This window comes from Mobula hypostoma, unplaced genomic scaffold (assembly GCF_963921235.1).
Source record: "Mobula hypostoma unplaced genomic scaffold, sMobHyp1.1 scaffold_125, whole genome shotgun sequence".
Classification (NCBI taxonomy): Eukaryota; Metazoa; Chordata; class Chondrichthyes; order Myliobatiformes; family Myliobatidae; genus Mobula; species Mobula hypostoma.
Genome location: NW_026948252.1, coordinates 79,776 through 95,602, shown reverse-complemented (window position 1 = coordinate 95,602; position 15,827 = coordinate 79,776). Strand labels below are relative to the sequence as shown.

The 15,827-nt window shown below is 44.5% G+C and overlaps 1 protein-coding gene across 1 annotated transcript in view; it reads left to right on the top strand.

Annotated features, from left to right (window-relative positions):
• Positions 1–15,827, top strand: part of LOC134342194 (zinc finger protein 850-like) — a 60,451-nt gene that overhangs the window by 9,535 nt on the left and 35,089 nt on the right. The window contains exons 3-4 of the mRNA XM_063040165.1: positions 485–687; positions 1,859–3,216. Of these exons, the coding sequence (XP_062896235.1) occupies positions 2,267–3,216 (950 nt within the window). The 5' untranslated portion in view covers positions 485–687; positions 1,859–2,266. The remainder of the gene's footprint in view (positions 1–484; positions 688–1,858; positions 3,217–15,827) is intronic.

The window sequence follows — 15,827 nt, the reverse complement described above, 5'->3', positions numbered from 1 at the left end:
ACCAATGGAGAGAGTCAAACTGAGCCAAGTGACAGATTGGGAATGGTAGAAAGATAGAAAAAAAAAACTACCCCACAACACGGGCTCTTCGGCCCACAAAGCTGTGCCGAATATGTCCATACCTGAGAAATTAACTCTAATTTTCTCCATATACCTGTCCAGGGGTCTCTTAAAAACCCTATTGTATCCACCTCTGCCACCGTTGCTGGCAGCCCATTCCACACACTCAGCACTCTCTGCGTAACAAAACTTACCCCTCACATCTCCTCTGAAACCATTCTCATAGAGACAGAAAAAACATCAGAGAATTTGATGGTCATTCCACATACCATCACTGTGCCCAGTTAGAAGATGATTTCTCTCTCCAACTTGGGTTGAACTTCACTGTAACAGTGTGATGCCAGATCACACCTTGACAACTGAAGTGATCTCATCTGAACTGTTGTGCTACACCAATTGATGAATTTTATAAATCCTTTTACAGGTTAAAAATGACAAGGAATTTGTCTACGGGAATCTCGAACACAACACGCCGGTTTTGCTGTCTCTGTCCAGATATTTAAGAAGTGGAGCAAGGGATTCACTCGATCATCTGAGCGACTGGCACGCTCGTCATTTTACACAGGGGTGAACCCATTCACCTGCTCAGACAGTGGGAATGGATTCAGTCAGTAATAACAACTGAAGGTACATCAGCAAGTTCACACTGTGCCAGTCCATTCCCTGTCAGTGTTTGCTCTTTTGTTTGCCCTCTCTTTGGCTTTGATGTTGGCTTTGGCTTCTCATTTCAGCCATGGTTGTGTCCTCCTGCCTTTCCACTGCTTCCACTTCTTTGGAATGTATCGATCACTCAGTTCCCGAATTGCTCCCAGAAACTCCAGCCATTGCTGCTCCGTTGTCACTCCTACCATATCCCTTCTGAACAAATTTGTCCAGCTTCTCTGTCATGGAAACATGGAGAAGTTCAGTTCAGAAGCAGGCTATTTGGCCCATCTATTCAATGCCAAACAAACATTTAAGCTGTCTAATGCAACCACGTGCACTGGGACCATTGCCCTCCGTACCCCTACCGTCCAGGCTCCCATCCAAACCTCTTCGAAATGATGAAACCGAGCTCATATTCACCACTTGTGCTGGCATCTCATTCCACACTCTCACGACCATTTCAGTAAAGAGATTTTCCAAACGTTCCCGTTAAATTTTCACCCATGACCTCTGGTTGTCATCCCACCGAACCTCAGTGGAAAGAGCTGCTTGCATTAACCCTATCTATACCCTTATAATTTTGTATACTTCTAACAAATCTTCAATGTATAATTTCCTTGTTTATGTTTAGAGCCTTTTTTAGGGGTATAGGATGATGAGGGGCTTTGATCGTGTGGATAGCCAGAGGCTTTTTCCCAGGGCTGAAATGGATAACAAGAGGGGTCATAGTTTTAAGGTGCTTGGAAATAAATACCAAGGGTATGTCAGGGGTAAGTTTTTTACACAGAGTGGTGGGTGTGTGGAACGCACTGCCAGCTATTTGTGTGAGAGTGTTTCAGTTACTGTGGGGCCAGGAACCCATGTAGCTCAGTGGGAACAGGGAATAATACCAGTGGAGAGAGTCAAACTGAGCCAGGTCAGAGATTGGAGATGGTGGAAATGCCCTATTCTCATAGAGACAGGAACAGCATCAGGGAATTGATGGTCATTCCAGATACCAGCACAGTGCCCAGTGAGAAGATGATTTCTGTCTCCAACTTGGGTTGAACTTCACTGTAACTATGTGATGTCAGATCACACCTTGACAACTTAATTGATATCTTCTGAAATGTTGACCGACACCCATTGATGGATTTTGTAAATATTTTTACAGGTTAAACACAACAAGGAATTTGTCTACAGCAATCTTGAGCACAACACGCTAGTTTTGCTGTCTTGGTCCAGATATTTAAGAAGTGGAGCAAGGGATTCACTCGATCATCCTTCCTGCTCAGACTGTGGGGAGGGATTCACTCGATCATCTGACCGACTGGCACACCCGTCATTTTACACAGGGGGGAACCCATTCATCTGCTCAGACTGTGGGAATGGATTCAGTTGGTTATTTCAACTGAAGGTACATCAGCAAGTTCACACTGGGACAAGGCCATTCACCTGTTCTGTATGTGAAAAGGGATTCAGTCGGTCTTCCCACCTGTGGACACACCAGTCAGATCACACTGGGCAGAGGCTGGTCATCTGCTGAATTTGTGGGGTAGGATTCACTCGGTCATCTGACCTAATGGCTCACCAGCGAGTTCACACTGGAGAGCAGCTGTTCACCTGCTCAGACTGTGGGAAGGGATTCACTCGGTCATCCGCCCTACTGAGACACCAGTCAGTTCACACCGGGGAGCGGCCGTTCACCTGCCCAGACTGTGGGAAGGGATTTACTTGCTCATCTAAACTGAAGGTACATCAGAGAGTTCACACTGGAGAGAGGCCTTTCATCTGCTCAGACTGTGGGAAGGGATTCAGTTCGTCATCTCAACTGAAGATACATCAGCGATTTCACACTGGGGAGCGGCCATTCACCTGCTCAGACTGTGGGAAGGGATTCACTTCGTCATCTGAACTGAAGGGACATCAGCGATTTCACACCGGTGAGAAGCCGTTCACCTGCTCAGACTGTGGGAAGGGATTCACTCGGTCATCCGACCTACTGGTACATACGTCAGTTCATACTGGGGAGAGGCCGTTCAAATGCTCAGACTGTGGGAAGGGATTCACTCAGTCATCTAAACTGAAGGTACATCAGAGAGTTCACACTGGGGAGAGGCTATTCACCTGCTCAGTGTGTGGGAAGGGATTCACTTGGTCATCTAACCTAAAGGCACACCAGCGAGTTCACACCAGGGAGCTGCCGTTCACCTGCTCAGACTGTGGGAAGGGATTCACTTACTCATCTCATCTGAAGGAACATCAGAGAGTTCACACTGGGGAGAGACCATTCACCTGCTCAGACTGTGGGAAGGGATTCACTCGGTCATCCCACCTACTTGTACACAAGTCAGTTCACACAGGGGAGAGGCCGTTCACCTGCTCAGTGTGTGGGAAGGGATTCACTCAGTCATCTCAATTGAAGGAACACCAGTCAGTTCACACTGGGGAGAGGCCATTCACCTGCTCAGAATGTGGAAAAGGATTCACTCGGTCATTCCACCTCCTGAGACACCAGCGACTTCACACTGTGTAGAAGCCGTTCACCTGCTCAGACATTGGGAAGAGATTCTCTCAGCCAAATCAACCAAATGTGCATCACTGAGTTCACACTGGGGAGAGGCCGTTCACCTGCTCTGAATGTGGGAAGTGAGTCACTCAGTCATCTAACCTTATGTAACTCTCGCTTCGGCTAGCAGCTTAATATAGGGGGTGATAGCCCTCCAGCCCAGCCAAACTTAAGAAATCTCGTTTGGGTGGATGCTGTGTGATGTGTCCACTGTTACAAATCAGTACCGCAAAATAACAAGCAGGAGACAATATGTGATTAAACAATTGAGCTTTATAATTCTTACTTTGACTATGTGGTTAGTAAAGGAAACAAAAAAAAAGCAAAAGGGCCCACTCTCTCCATTCGTGTCTTCTCATCTCTCCCTGGCAAAAGACCATGAAATCTCTCTTCCAGACTCACAAGAAAGAACATTTCTCTCTTTGGAAAGCCCTGCACGCCAAAACCCTGTTATCTCTAGTCATAACCTAAACATTGCTGCTACAGAGAACCATTACCTCAGAAGTGAAACATTACAGAGAGGCCGTTACATTAGCAGTGAAACCTTACAGCATGTTACACTTGTGATACACTACCGGGTTCACACTGGGGAGAAAGTTTCAATAAGCTGCTTGCTGGATATTTGTCCATCACAGTTGCTGAATGCAATTTTGAGAGTGACTGTCAGTGCTGAACTCTGCAATTATTTCTGGTGCTCACCACACCCAATTCTGCACCCTGGTCACTGGGCATGGGAGGAGTTTCTTCAGCTGCATATTCACCTTTAATGGAACTGGAGTTTAATATTCTAGATCGGAGACAAATATATCAGTTCTATTTTAAACTCTGTCTCCAGTACTTAGTGAATTTATAACGCACCAAGTATACAGTAGAGAATCAACTCAGGCCGGCTGGACCCTGCCAGTGATTCAGTTCCACGACGGTCCTTTGAAATCCTGCCCTGTTGTTCATCTCTCGCTCTCCCTGTGCTTATGGGTTCCAAACAGTCACCACTCTGTGGGTGAAGAGGCTTCCCTTGAATTTTCTGCAGACTCAAGAAGTCGAGCTGACTGCAGTTCTGTCTGAGATGTTCTTTGCCTCTCAAGTCTCTGGGCTGAGGAAGAATGACATTGGTCGTTAACTTCCGTAATGATGACTCATTTCCACATTATGGGTCATTTTCCCTGCTTCTAAAGGGTTGTTAGAAAACACCACTGTCCTCTAAAGACTGAAAGCAGAATGGGAAACCATTAGTTGGATGTTCAATGAAGCAGGGTCAGAAACCAGAGGCAGGTCTGCACAGGACAGAGTTTGTGGATCTGGATGATGGTCGGGGTAAGAACGTATGATGAGGAGAAGGGATATGATGAGGGGCGTGGCAACGAATGACAGAGTAACAACATTTGGAAGCTGATTGACAGAGAAAATCTTTCAGTTGTCTGACTGATGACAGAAACAATACCTGTGGTGAGGTGCTCCACTGGTCGAGGAACATGTGTGTGTGGGGAATGGTTTTATCTATTGAGAGAATTGTTTCTGCTTGTTTATCCTGTAATATTATATCCGGATGGTTATTATGGATTGTCCTATCTGAAATAATGTATTGATTATCATATAATTTGTAATATTTTGACTGAACTGGATCAGGCTTGAAATCTGATGCCTTTATGAAGTGATGGAGGGCCTTCATAAGTTTGTATTTTAAAGCAAGATTTTTGTGAATATTATTTGCCATTTGATTGTACCTTTGCAAGTAATCAGATTGACTTAAACTGCTGCAGGATCCTGGAATGTGTTGGATTGTGTCTGGTTTCTCTTGGCATTTTCTGCACTTACTGCCTTGTTTTTATATGATTATGAAGACACGTAGTCCTCTTTTATTGTCATTTAGTAATGCATGCCTTAAGAAATGATACAATATGTCCTCCAGTGTGATATCACAAAACACAGGACAAACCAAGACTGAAAAAACTGACAAAACCACATAATTATAACATATAGTTACAAACAGTGTAACAATACCATAACTTGATGAAGAAATCCGTGACCACAGTAAAGTTCAAAGTTTCTCAAATGTCCCACATCTCACGCAGACGGGAGAAGGAAGAGAAACTCTCCCTGCCATGCCGACCACAATCCAACTCTGAGTCATCCGAAAACTTCGAGCTGTGATCAGCTCTCTGACACCGAGTACTGAGTCCGAACGATTCGACCTCAATCTCGGTCACCAAAAGCAGGCAAGGCCAGGGATTTTGAGGCCTACCCTCCGAAACGGACGGGTTACACTTAAATCCTCGGGGGACCAATATCCTGGCAGGGAGATTAGCGGGGGCTACTGAGGTGACTTTAAACTAGAATGGTTGGGGGGTGGGAATCAAATTAAAGCGGCTAGGTGTGAGGAGGTTAGTTCACAACAGAGGGATGGGAACCAGTGCAGAGAGACAGAGGGGCGTAAAGTGAGCGTAGAAGCAAAAAGTACAAAGGGGAAAAGTAAAAGTGGCAGGCCGACAAATCCAGGGCAAGCATTAAAAAGGGCTAAGAGAGTTGTAAAAGAGTGCCTGAAGGCTTTATGTGTCAATGCAAGGAGCATTCGTAATAAGGTGGATGAATTGAAAGTGCAGATTGTTATTAATGATTATGATATAGTTGGGATCACAGAGACATGGCTCCAGGGTGACCAGGGATGGGAGCTCAACGTTCAGGGATATTCAATATTCAGGAGGGATAGACACGAAGGAAGGGGAGGTGGGGTGGCGTTGCTGGTTAAAAAAGAGATTAACGCAATAGAAAGGAAGGACATAAGCCGGGAAGATGTGGAATCGATATGGGTAGAGCTGCGTAACACTAAGGGGCAGAAGACGCTGGTGGGAGTTGTGTACAGGCCACCTAACAGTAGTAGTGAGGTCGGAGATGGTATTAAACAGGAAATTAGAAATGTGTGCAATAAAGGAACAGCAGTTATAATGGGTGACTTCAATCTACATGTAGACTGGGTGAACCAAATTGGTAAAGGTGCTGAGGAAGAGGATTTCTTGGAATGTATGCGGGATGGTTTTTTGAACCAACATGTCGAGGAACCGACTAGAGAGCAGGCTATTCTGGACTGGGTTTTGAGCAATGAGGAAGGGTTAATTAGCGATCTTGTCGTGAGAGCCCCTTGGGTAAGAGTGACCATAATATGGTGGAATTCTTCATTAACATGGAGAGTGACGTAGTTAATTCAGAAACAAAGGTTCTGAACTTAAAGAGGGGTAACTTTGAAGGTATGAGACATGAATTAGCTAAGATAGACTGGCAAATGACACTTCAAGGATTGACGGTGGATATGCAATGGCAGGCATTTAAAGGTTGCATGGATGAACTACAACAATTGTTCATCCCAGTTTGGCAAAAGAATAAATCAAGGAAGGTAGTGCACCCGTGGCTGACAAGAGAAATTAGGGATAGTATCAATTCCAAAGAAGTAGCATACAAATTAGCCAGAGAAAGTGGCTCACCTGAGGACTGGGAGAAATTCAGAGTTCAGCAGAGGAGGACAAAGGGCTTAATTAGGAAGGGGAAAAAAGATTATGAGAGAAAACTGGCAGAGAACATAAAAACGGACTGTAAAAGCTTTTATAGATATGTAAAAAGGAAAAGACTGATAAAGACAAATGTAGGTCCCCTGCAAACAGAAACAGGTGAATTGATTATGGGGAGCAAGGACATGGCAGACCAATTGAATAATTACTTTGGTTCTGTCTTCACTAAGGAGGACATAAATAATCTTCCAGAAATAGTAAGGGACAGAGGGTCCAGTGAGATGGAGGAACTGAGCGAAATACATGTTAGTAGGGAAGTGGTGTTAGGTAAATTGAAGGGATTGAAGGCAGATAAATCCCCAGGGCCAGATGGTCTGCATCCCAGAGTGCTTAAGGAAGTGGCCCAAGAAATAGTGGATGCATTAGTGATAATTTTTCAAAACTCGTTAGATTCTGGACTAGTTCCTGAGGATTGGAGGGTGGCTAATGTAACCCCACTTTTTAAAAAAGGAGGGAGAGAGAAACCGGGGAATTATAGGCCGGTTAGCCTAACGTCGGTGGTGGGGAAACTGCTGGAGTCAGTTATCAAGGATGTGATAACAGCACATTTGGAAAGCGGTGAAATGATCGGACAAAGTCAGCATGGATTTGTGAAAGGAAAATCATGTCTGACGAATCTCATAGAATTTTTTGAGGATGTAACTAGTAGAGTGGATAGGGGAGAACCAGTGGATGTGGTATATTTGGATTTTCAAAAGGCTTTTGACAAGGTCCCACATAGGAGATTAGTGTGCAAACTTAAAGCACACGGTATTGGGGGTAAGGTATTGGTGTGGGTGGAGAATTGGTTAGCAGACAGGAAGCAAAGAGTGGGAATAAACGGGACCTTTTCAGAATGGCAGGCGGTGACTAGTGGGGTACCGCAAGGCTCAGTGCTGGGACCCCAGTTGTTTACAATATATATTAATGACTTGGATGAGGGAATTAAATGCAGCATCTCCAAGTTTGCGGATGACACGAAGCTGGGTGGCAGTGTTAGCAGTGAGGAGGATGCTAAGAGGATGCAGGGTGACTTGGATAGGTTGGGTGAGTGGGCAAACTCATGGCAGATGCAATTTAATGTGGATAAATGTGAAGTTATCCACTTTGGTGGCAAAAATAGGAAAACAGATTATTATCTGAATGGTGGCCGATTAGGAAAAGGGGAGGTGCAACGAGACCTGGGTGTCATTATACACCAGTCATTGAAAGTGGGCATGCAGGTACAGCAGGCGGTGAAAAAGGCGAACGGTATGCTGGCATTTATAGCGAGAGGATTCGAGTACAGGAGCAGGGAGGTACTACTGCAGTTGTACAAGGCCTTGGTGAGACCACACCTGGAGTATTGTGTGCAGTTTTGGTCCCCTAATCTGAGGAAAGACATCTTTGCCATAGAGGGAGTACAAAGAAGGTTCACCAGATTGATTCCTGGGATGGCAGGTCTTTCATATGAAGAAAGACTGGATGAACTGGGCTTGTACTCGTTGGAATTTAGAAGATTGAGGGGGGATCTGATTGAAACGTATAAGATCCTAAAGGGATTGGACAGGCTAGATGCAGGAAGATTGTTCCCGATGTTGGGGAGGTCTAGAACGAGGGGTCACAGTTTGAGGATAGAGGGGAAGCCTTTTAGGACCGAGGTTAGGAAAAACTTCTTCACACAGAGAGTGGTGAATCTGTGGAATTCTCTGCCACAGCAAACTGTTGAGGCCAGTTCATTAGCTATGTTTAAAAGGAAGTTAGATATGGCCCTTGTGGCTACAGGGGTCAGGGGGTATGGAGGGAAGGCTGGGTTCTGAGTTGGATGATCAGCCATGATCATAATAAGTGGCGGTGCAGGCTCGAAGGGCCGAATGGCCTACTCCTGCACCTATTTTCTATGTTTCTATGTTTCTATGAAACATTCCCGACCACACAGTAATGACAGCAGCAAACGGGCATTTCATAAATTTCTCCAGATGTTCCTCTGTGCTTTCACATCCATTCTCCATCAAATCAGAATTGTCCACGGCCCCTATTTAACAGATACAATATCATTTTTCACCTGAGGGCTGTGCACACGCAGGCGTGCCGCCATCTTCTCCTCCCACCGTGTTTGTGTGTATTTCATGTATTCTCAATTTTTTTTTTCCTTTTGTTAACCACCTTGTCCCATATTTCTGCAAGGAACCGCTCTGTTTCTGGGAAGAGGTCTCCAACTCTCAGTCAAATGTTCGATGCTTCCTTGTCACCGTCTCGTCTGCTCAGATCGTTGGGATGTCTCCCATGGAGGGTATACTCATTCCACTGGTTAATGTTTTCTTCCATAGTGATTTTTCATTTTCCTGAGTTGGCATCTCATTTAAGTTTTCTGGTCTATATTTCTTATCACGATTGCATACACACACATGGAGTTCTGAATCCTGTTCAATTTTGTTGAAAGTATATACTTAGAAGTTTTATCTGACCTTTGTGTGATATTTTTTTCATGTGTGTTACTTCTCTAGCTCCTGTCCAAGGTAGTGTTAATCTAAGTGTGTTTGAGCGTAAATATCATTTCAGTTCTTATTTATCTTTAAATTTTACTGATTGAAATGGGACCAAGATATTTTTATTTTTTTAAAAAAATCAATGTTGGTATTGATAAAAGTGTTTATTGTCTTTGTTGTATTTGTTAACTTTGAGCTCTGTTTGGCAGGTTTTTAAACGCCTTGAACTAAATTTTGTCAAAGGTTTTCCCTATTTCACACTACTTTCTATTTTCTTTGCTTGTTGATATTCCAGATATGAGGGTATCAAGAGTCCCGATGAAGGGTCTCGGCCTGAAATGTTGATTCCCATCCATAGATGCTGCCTGACATGCTGAACTCCTCCAGCAGTTTGTGTGTAGTTCTCTAGATTTCTAGCATCTGCAGGTCCTCTTGTTTCCCAGATACTTGTATGTTTCTTGAAAGAACAAGCTGGTAGTGGGGTTGTGTGGATCTGTTGGTAAAATATTAAATAAAATCATTAGAAAGAGATGGCATAGGGTTGGAAGGTGTAGAATCTGTTGGTAGAATTAAGGAACAGCAAATGTCAAAAAAAAAAATCCCTGATGGGAATTGTATAGAGACCCCCAAACAGTAGTAAGTATGTGGTCCACAAATTACAATGGGAAATAGAAAATGCGTGCCAAAAGGGCAACGTTACAATAGTCATGGAAGATTGACATGCAGGTGATTAGGAAAATTAGGATGGTGTTGGTCTCAAGTGGAGGAATTCCTAGAATTCCTACAAGACGCTTTTTTAGAGCAGCTCGTGGTTGAGCCCATTTGGGGATCAGCTATTCTGGATTGGGTGTTGTAATGAACCAGAATTAATTGGGTCACTTAAATTCAAAGAACCCTTAGGGGCAAGTGATCTTAATGTGATCAAATTCACCCTGACATTGGAGAAGGAGAAGCTAACGTCAGATGTGGAATAAAGAGAATTAGAGAGGCATGAGAGGAAAATTGGTCAAAATTGATTTGAAAAGAACACGGGCAGGGATGAAAACAGAGCAGCAATGGCAGGAATTTCTGGAAGCAATTCGGAAGGCACAGGATATATACAGTGGCATGCAAATGTTTGGGCACCCCTGGTTAAAATTTCTGTTACTGTGAATAGCTAAGTGAGTAAAAGATGACCTGATTTCCAAAAGGCATATAGATAAAGATAACAGATTTCTTTAATATTTTAAGCAAGATTACATTTTTATTTCCATCTTTCACAGTTTCAAAATAGCAAAAAAGGAAAAGGGCCCAAAGTAAAAGTTTGGGCACCCTGCATGGTCAGTACTTAGTAACACCCCCTTTGGCAAGTATCAACACTTGTAAACGCTTTTTGTAGCCAGCTAAGAGTTCCAATTCTTGTTTGGTAAATTTCTGGGTTCAGTGTTTAGTAGCAAAGCACTGACTGTGGAAATTACAAATCAGAATATTATGACAGTCACAGAGCCCAGCAGCACTGAAACAGGCCCTTCGGCCCTTCTCGTCAATGCTGATCTGCTTTTGTTTTTACTGCCTCGTTCCAACTACCTGCACCATAGCCTTCATTAAATGTCACCACATATAACCGTGAGATTCTTTTTTCTACAGGAACACTTAGCAAATCTGTAGAATAGCAACGGAATCAATGAAAGATCAAGTAGAGCATATAATTCAACAAACTGTGCAAATGCAAATATAATTAAATATCAATAGATAACAAGAGCAATGGTTGTAACCCTGGGGAACCCAACTGGGCCGGGCCTTGAGTCCAATGACCAGCCTCCCACCATCACTCTCTGCTTCCTACCATCAAAACAAATGTGCATCCAGTTAGCCAGCTCTCCCTGGATCCCATGTGATCTAACTTCCCACAGTAACTTACCATGCTGAACCTTGTCAAAGGCCTCACTGATGCCCATGTCGGCCACGATCCTGGGACAGAGGTGTCACAGATCAGAGGGCATAGATTTAAAGAGGACGAAGAGGATTATAGGGATCTGAGGAAGAGATTTTTCACTCAGAGGGTAGCTGAAATCTGGAACACACTGCCCTTCACAACGTTTAGGAAGTGGGTGAGCATTGAAACTGCCGAGATACAGTCGGCTATGAACCGAGTGCTGATAAATGGGACCAGTGTAGACAGTGAGTGGATGGTCAGAACAGGTATGGCCGGCCAAAGGCCTGTTTCCGTGCTGTGTGATCCACCACTCCGGACATGACAAATTAACGATGGTGGCACCGCAAGGCATTGATTTCAAAACCCCTCACCCCTCTCCAACCTGAAATAAACCAGACTGGACCCCTTTGTCACCATTGTGAATATCTGTTTCTGTCAAGGTAACATACAAATTGGTCACTTCTGCTAAACAACTGGCAATTGATTAAGTCCCTGTGTCGTCTTCCATTAATGTTGCTTCCTTACAGCAAAATTAACCCTCTCACTGTGTCAGAATCAGTGTTTAAATCCGGCCCCAACCACTGTGCTTTCATCCCTGCACATTGTAACTTGAACCATCTCACTGAGCGTCTGATGGAGACACAACCCCTGCCCTCTGCACATGTGATCACATCTCCCCTGCTTCTGACATTTCAAATACCCTCAGAATGGTTTTCTGATTCAGTCTGAAGGTTATGGTACATTCAGCTCATCGTCAGACCTGACAAACCATGTCTTCCCACAGCTGGTTCCACCTGTTGGTGTGTCCTCTTTCCTCCACCTCCAGGGAAGCTGCATCTCCACACAAACTCCTCACTTGAGACGACTGTCTGTACCCGTGACACAGGAAATCACATCACTGTCACTCTCCTGATACCATCCGGGAAGCGGTACCGCAACATAAAAGCCAGGACCAACAGGCTCCGGGACAGCTTCTTCCACCAGGCCATCAGACTGATGAACTCACGCTGATTTGAGTGTACTCTATATTACATTGTCTGTTTTATTTATTATAAACTGTTATAAATTACTATGATTGCACGTTGCACATTTAGATGGAGACGTAACGTAAAGATTTTTACTCCTGATGGATGTAAGAAATAAAGTCAATTCAATTCAGTTCCTGATTCCGTGTCTGAGCTGCTCGCCTCCGGGTATCCTCCGTCAACAAGCTTCTTCCTCAGTCACCATCTGTCAGATTATAAAAAACAATTAAAACGATCTATCAGACAGCTCCTGTACCCCTCCACCCCTGAACAGGTTCCCCTGTTAAAACTCTCTGCTCAGTCCCTTCCCTATTCCCTTTCCCTTTCAGACTCCCGATGTGCCAGCAGATCCGAATTCACCGTGTGGACATTTCTACCCCACAGGAGGCTGTACAAACCCGTGTCCTTCTCTGATGCACAGCTCAGTGACCCCAATCCCTGTCTGCACTCGCAGCCCATGACGGTGACAGCTGTCCTAGACTCTGTAACTCACAATCTTGTAACACAGAATCTTGTTCACAGCAAGTTTAGACAGTCATTAATATGAAGAGAGAATTGTTGTTTCCTGAAAGGACAGGCGAGCGAAGCTGTCTGATCCAATTCACCAGATGGTCCGGTGTTTACAAGTTAATTTGTCCCGGGACCCACACCCACACCCACTCATAACCCCGACCCACACAGACAGACAGACTGTCCCTTCGCCCCAAACCCCCTGCAGAACCACAAGGAATTGATCCACGGCCCGGGCTCGGTCGCAAAGTGAAAACCGGGGCTGAGGAGAGCCCGGAGACAAACACCCCGCTGCCCACTCCACCAACAACACGGCACAGCCGGACACATCTCACAACACCGGATCCGGTCCCGATGAAACCCGAATTTAATTTTGTTGTTCCAGATCGGACCCAACAAAAGCTGATTTAAAACTGAAGCGCTCCCCCCCTCACGTGACGTCACACAGCAGCCCCCTCCCCCACGCGCCTGACGTCACCCATGGTCTCCCCGTATCCGCATCTGCTATCACGAGCACGGTGTCTTACGTCATACACGCGCTGCAGTGCTCGAACTTTTTCGGTTTAACGGCTGAGCTGTTGAGCACGAGCCACGCCCCCCCCGAACAGTCAACGGAGGAATTGAATTGATTGCAGAGCTGCTCTATTCCCATTGGTGAGAAGCGATGTCAATCACTGGTTACAACCAATAGTGGAGGCGGACCAGCCGAGAGGGCGTTACCCCTGTACCCTGGTGCAGTGCGAACTGTCCGTTAAAGCGGCACAAAACTCAAAGAAAATGTCCGCTTTCTGATTTATTTCCATTTCCCTCCGAGGGAAGTTGGGGCGTTTGTGAAGCGTCTCCTGCGGCCGGAGTCTGATGTGTCGCTGAGAGGTAGGAGGAGACCGCTCGGCCCGTCGGTTTGATGCCGGTTCCCCGGGGAGGGAGAGGGGGATTTTATTGAAAGGATGAAGACGGTGAGAGAGGGGGCGGACAGGATGTTTGTCCCGGTGGGGACAGGAGGGGCTCATCTGTGGAAATGTCTGAGCTCACGGTGGTGGCAATTCACCACACTGTGGGGCAAACACCGGCAGACTGTTGCCCTGCAATAGGGGCAACTGGTCCGGGCAAAGTGACAATTATTTGTGTTTTGTTGAGATTGTACCGGGAATATGGTGTAAAATCCCGCTCCCCACACTAACACGGGTTGTACAGACCAAAGAACAAACTGCTCGGTCCAAACAAACTTTTCACCCTTCTTCAGGAGATTAGTCAGAGTAAGAGCGATATCAGCAAAGTTCTTACAAAACTTACAATATTATCCAACCATTCCCAGAAAACTCCTAAGAGCCTTCTTATCAGTTGGAATAGGAACTTCAGAAATTGCCTAAACAAGTGCCAACTTGACCTGAGGTACAACATAGCCAAGGTAGGTCACAGTGTCATGGCCAAATTCAGTCTCAGCTAAGTTAACTGTAATCTGGCCTGGGAAAGCCTGTCAAACAGCTTTTCTACTGCAGAGATATCCTCTTCCCAAGTGTCACTCCCTGTGACTAAGTCATCAATATAGGCAACTGTGTGTTCTAACCCTCAAATTACAGAATCAATCATTCTCTGGAATGTTCCTGGAGCATTTTTCATTCCAAACGGCAAAACATTGTATTCATACAACCCAGAAGGTGTCATAAATGCAGAAATTTCTCTACCTGTCTGTCTGTCAATGGACCACACCAATATCCTTTCAACAGATCAACCTTTGTAAGAAATTTAGCTTTTCCAACCTTATCGATGTAATCATCACCCGAAGGATAGGATAGGCATCTGTTTTTGTTACTGCAGTTACCTTCCTATAATCAGTAAAAAATTTAACACTACCATCAGGTTTGGGGACAATAACACAGGGTGATATAATTTTTCAGCATATATTCAATTTCTTGCTCAGCCAATTTACACTTTTCTACGTTCATGTGATATTGGTATTGTTTAATCAGTTTGGCTTGACCAATATCTATGTCATGTACTGCCACCTTGGTTTCCTTGGGAACATCAGGACTTCAGAATTAATTCCTCAGCTGTTGCTTTGGCTGCAGATGAGCCAACTTGTTATCAATGTTTTCGAAAACAACCGAGTTCATTACCCTAACTGGGACCATGTTTGGCTTGTGAAAAGTCTCAGCTGAGTCAATTGTTTCATTCTCAGGGTTGTCAGATTCATATGTTTGACAACAACACTCACAGATGGTGCCTGCTTGTCAAAATAAGGCTTTATCATATTTATGTGTGCCACCTGTGTTGGTTTATGTCGGTCGGGTGTTTTAATAACATAATTCACATCATTAATTTGAGAGACTATTTCATATGGTCCATTGAATTTTGCCTGAAGTGGATTTGTCAGCATTGGAAATAGGGCAAGCACCTTATCCCCCACCCTGACATTTACTTTTGCAAGTCCACTTATTAAACCAACACTTCATTTTGTTTTGAGAAATCTTTAAGTTTTGTCTTGCTGGACTACAGGCTTGCTGTAGTTTATTTTTGAAACTTAAAACAAGTCCAACAAGTTAACATGTACATAGCCATCAATCCACTGTTCCTTTAACAAAGTCAAAGGTCCCCTCATTCTATGACCAAACACAAGTTCAAATGGACTAAAATCCAGTGATTCCTGTACCGACGCTCCTACTGTGAACAAAAGCAAATGTATTCCTTCATCCCAGTCTTTTCCATTTTCAACACGGTATGTCTTAATCATTGTTTAGAGGTAGAATGAAATCTTTCTAAAGCCCCTTGTGATTCCGGGTGGTACACAGATGATGTAATTTGTTTAGCTCCCAGTTCATAAATGACCTGCTGGAATAATCCAGATGTAATATTACTTCCTTGATCAGACTGGGTTTCTTTAGGTAAACCAAATAAAGTAAAAAACCTGTTCAGAGTCTTCACCACAGTTTTAGCGTTAATATTTCTGAGAGTTATTGCTTCTGGGAATCTGGATGCAGTACACATGACAGTTAGCAAACACTGATGGGCAGCTTTAGTCTTTGGCAATGGGCCAACAGAATCCACTATAACTTTGGAAAAGGGTTCACTGAATGCAGGTATAGGCTGGAGTGGGGCCACTGGGGTGACCTGATTAGG